The sequence below is a fragment of the Carassius gibelio genome, chromosome A7 (genome assembly GCF_023724105.1).
Source record: "Carassius gibelio isolate Cgi1373 ecotype wild population from Czech Republic chromosome A7, carGib1.2-hapl.c, whole genome shotgun sequence".
NCBI lineage: Eukaryota > Metazoa > Chordata > Actinopteri > Cypriniformes > Cyprinidae > Carassius > Carassius gibelio.
In genome coordinates, this window is record NC_068377.1 from 8358294 (window position 1) to 8362911 (window position 4618).

General features: G+C 35.2%; 1 protein-coding gene across 1 annotated transcript; it reads right to left on the bottom strand.

Moving 5' to 3' along the window:
* Positions 1-200: 200 nt before the first annotated feature.
* Positions 201-3809, bottom strand: LOC128016567 (beta-1,3-galactosyltransferase 2). Its single transcript, XM_052601192.1, has 2 exons — positions 3693-3809; positions 201-3378 (listed from the first exon to the last, which is right to left on the bottom strand). The coding sequence occupies exons 1-2, from the start codon at positions 3716-3718 to the stop codon at positions 2325-2327; spliced, it is 1080 nt and encodes a 359-aa protein (XP_052457152.1). The 5' UTR covers positions 3719-3809; the 3' UTR covers positions 201-2324.
* Between the last annotated feature and the right edge of the window lie 809 nt (positions 3810-4618).

A 4618-nucleotide genomic window follows, 5' to 3' on the forward strand; every position in this document is an offset into this window, starting at 1 on the left:
TCATTACATCCTGTGAAAGCATGTTGGTCTACAATTAGCATTAAATAGGAATTTAACTCAAGAATGAACCTTAAAATATTTTAGTTTCCATTAAATGTATCTGTTTATTTACATTTTCTACACATAATGACAAATGTTTTAAAGATACTGTAGCTAATACACTATTTAAAGCGAGGAGTGATGAATGAGGAAACCAGGGATACACTGAACAATAATACTTTAATCAAACCTTCAGGGGAATACACAGGGCCAACAGGTGCACAGGACACACACAGGTTGATGTATAATCTCCAACAAACATAAACTGAATGGACTAGGGCTTATAAACACAGGACAACTGGTAAAAATACAGGTACTAGGAATGACTAATTAAAAGGGTACATGGCACACATGGGGAGGATAAACAAAACACAATGAGTCCAGTGGTTTGACATTTTTGTTTCATCACTCAGAGCTCTAAAAAAGCATCATGATGAATTATTCAAAGATATTTAACCTTGTCACTATGGTTTTTGTATATATTATCTCATACTATCATGAATACATTAAATTTTTATTTACTGTTTTATGCCATTATGATTGTTCATTGTTCTTGATACAACCATCTTACCCTGAACTTTTATGTAATTATAAGTTCGGCAATAATAATAAAAAAGAGAAACAGGTGCACTAACACCTTATCGCATCACTAACTCAACAGTTAGTACAGTTTCCCTCAGCAACTTTGCAATGTCTACACAAAGGATACTTCGATCAGCTGCTAGAAGATCTCGCCTTTGGAGAAGACTGTTGAATTTATACTCTAAAAATGTAAGCATTACTACTTAAAATTAAGATTACCACATAATATTTTGCCCACTCCAACACTTACAGTACATGCAATAATAACGATAAATGGCAACCAATATTTGCTTTTTTTTTTAAATGGCAATTTAGTCAAAGAAGCAAACTAAAATTTTTGTTGTGACATAGTATTAAATGAATATACACTAGTTGAACAAATGAGGTCTATGTGAATAGATACATTTTCAGTCAAGCAATTAATACATGAATGAATAAATTATTTGTATTTTATTTACTGACAACAAGAAACATGAATAAATGATTAAAATAATGTATAAAAGTTAGCATCACAATAAATACATATACTGTACAAGTCAACAACACATGAAACAAAGCTTCATTCAGAATTCATATTCATATTGTTCTAACAATCATGTATTTACTAGGGATGCACGATAATATCGGCACAACATCGGTATCGGCCGATAAAAGCTTAAAATGACATTTATCGGTATCGGCCGATATGAATATTTCTGCCGATGAGCCAAACCGATATTCTCCAAGTGAAATAATTGACCTGTTTTTCAGATGTGAATGTCTGTCTACATTTGTAAAATAATAAATTGATGGTAGAATCAGTACAGAAGAGATACATGGATTTCTCTTCAGTAAAATTAAAGTTTAAATATATCAGTATATATTTGTATATATATCGATATCGGTATCGGCACCGGCCAAAATTATTTAGAAAATATCGGCATATCGAATATCGGCCAAAATCCAATATCGTGCATCCCTAGTATTTACAGATGGTGAACCCAACATCCTGCTGCCATCTCAACACAGCTGTGCTGATTCGGTTGGTGCACTGTGCTTCACAAACTCACTCTTCTCAACGGGGATGTTGTTGAGCAACAGGATGAGGAAGAACTTGATAACGGCTCTCTGAACCACACAGCCTTGAAGCAAGAGCAGGGGAACACATGCAGGACAATCTGGCTGTTGCTGTGTCTGTTCCAAACAATCGTGTGTCTGCTCTTCATGAGCATGACTAACTGTAAAACATTAGAAAGTGAAAGTTGTGACATTTTCCAAATATGGTTACCCATACTCAGAATTGGTGCTCTGCATTTAACCCATCCAAGTGCACACACAAGGCAGTGAGAAGTGAACACACCATGCCCAAAGAACAACTGGGGGTTCGGTGCCTTGCTCAAGGGCACTTCAGCCAAGGGGTATTGAGGGTGGAAGAGAGAACTGTTCATTCAAGGATAAAAGCTCCATGACATTTTTTGATGATGATTTAGAAGCTTCTGAAAGTCAGCCTTCTTTGTATATACAGAAATCAGCAGAACAAACTTAGGTGGTGGAGAGATGGAGTCTCTACTTCAAAACTGTTGCTAGTCTAGTTCAAGTTATTTACTTTATGAAACTGTTTAAAAAAATAATAATAATAATCTTGGCCTTCAATCACTTATTTGGTTGTACCAAAACATTTATGGCAAGCTTTGTTTCCTGTAAGTCATGTGACCTGTTTGTTTTTAACAATATGGACCAGGTCTCTGTAAATCCTTCCAAAACTCCACTTGGTCTCTCAAGCTTTGTGTTGTTGTGGCAATGAGTTTTGAATAGCGGCAGCGGTTGTATTCTACAGGAAAGACACTGAACAAGTTCCCATCAGGTGGATCAGTTAGAGCAATCCCTAAATGTGTCATACACAGACCTAGAAATACATCCTCTAGGTAAACCACTTTGATAAGTTGTGCTGTTTTAACAAGTTTCACTGGCAAGTCTAAAGAGAAAACATATCCCAAACCCAGAGCGTAGGGTGGATATAAAGGTTGGTCGTAAACATCTTTTGGAATATACCATTTAGATTGGGGGTCTCTCTGTACTAATGCTTTCCTAACCACAAGTCCAGACATATAGTTATGCTTTGGTGCAGAAAGAAGCATATTCACTAAGTTTTCCACATTGAGAAACACATCTGAATCAACTTTCATTGCGTAGGAGGCATACTGACAGTAACCAGTCAACCATTCTAGCATTACCATGGTCTTAATTGTGAGATTTTTGTAACTGTCCCAGAAATCACTTTGTATAAGGTCACGATACTTTGTACTTTCCTGTAGCAAATCTCTTTGAATCGTTTCTCTTTCTTCTGAAGTGGGTAGACCCAACATAAATAATGTGCTCACAGTCTTGTCACCAACTAACCTCTGTGATCCCCAAGTTGAACGAATGACGTCCCGAGCAGCTGTATTGCCTGGAGCTACTGGTACAATTAATACAATAAATGAATTTTCCTTCTGGCACTTCTCTGGTTCATTCAAAACAAAATTATACTTGTATGGGTAAGCCACATAATATGGTTCCAGGGTCTTCCATGATTCTGCAGATATTGCCGACACTCTTTTCAGTGAAAAGTTGATTGCTAGACTTGTATATTTCTCTGGAAGAAATAATCCAACTGTTAAAGCCCAAGATGCTGAGAATTCATTGGGGACAATGTAGTAGCACAGGAACAGGACCAGGAAAGCCGTGAATGTGACACATGAACGAAGAGATATGCATCCACTTTTTGACTGGTGTTGACTAAAAAGAGAAACCATGTTAGATCTGTCTTTTGTCATAACATGTATCGATACATTTAGCTAAATAAACCTTTGTTATCATTACTACGCACTGTGGTGCTGTACAAGGAATAAATGTCAAAGTACAACCGTTCCAATAAAAACATCTAAAATTTTCTGTTATATGTTTTGCAACTCATGCACCAGATGGATAGAAACAAATTGGACTTATCTTAATCTGTATGCCACTTCTAAAAAGACATTAACTTAAAAGGTCCTAAAAGGTGGGGTAGTAGCTATATTATACAAATTAAAACAGAAGCATTGGTACTTTACCTTTGTTTTTTACAGTCTTCCACCATATTTCCGCTGTTAACAGACCTTCATATGCATTATCAAGCACACAGTGAGTTAAACCTTTTTTTTTTTTTTTTTACATAACCTGTCCCACCCCTTTACTGCCTCAACAAGGAAACAATGGTGACTTTTATGACATACGCCTCAAACATTTGTGAAGATCATCTGAATTACACTAAGCCATTCATTGACTTAAAAACTAGCATATGAAGTTAGTATAGTGATTAAAAATAATGAGGTCATGCTAAGATATTTTGAAAGCAGAATAAATTCTACTGCTTATTAGTGTTATGTGCATGAACATGTTAAAAACACGTCTCTCTCCAGGGGTTCATCGTGATTATTTTTTTTCATTTGTGACTCTGAGAACAATACCATGTTTACACTGAAAACATTGTAATCTGGTATTCTTCTGTGGTTGTCAAAGACAAAACAAATATGCTAATCTGCTACTGGTGTTTCAAAAGACACACCTATAGTCACGTGTTCTATTATCATATTATCATTCATATTACTACAGCTTAACACAAATAGAGCAGAATGCTATATGGTTGATACACAAATCCTTTGGCACAAAAAGTAAAAGAGTAAGTCATATGCTAACAGGCATGGGCTGTATTTCAGATATATGTATGTGAAATGCAAAATACTATTATTTAAAAGCTTTGAAAAAAAAAAACAATAAAATGTGTAAAAAATATATATATTTCAAAAAAATAATAATACTTATTATTCCCATGCTTAAGAGGAATATTTCTACCACTTAGTGGAAAATAAACACTATTAGAATGAAAATGTCATGATATTCCCACATTAACCAGTAGATGGCCCTACTGGTTAATGTAATACAGAAGGATTTGAGAAGGATCTGCACTCATTTTCTCATTTACCAGTTCCACTTATAA

Bases quoted from the DNA above. Each gene is read 5' to 3' on its own strand.
- LOC128016567 (XM_052601192.1), bottom strand. From the start codon at position 3,718: ATGGTGGAAGACTGTAAAAAACAAAG. The intron at 3,379-3,692 runs GTAAAGTACCAA...TTCTCTTTTTAG, and splicing joins GAAGACTGTAAAAAACAAAG to TCAACACCAGTCAAAAAGTG.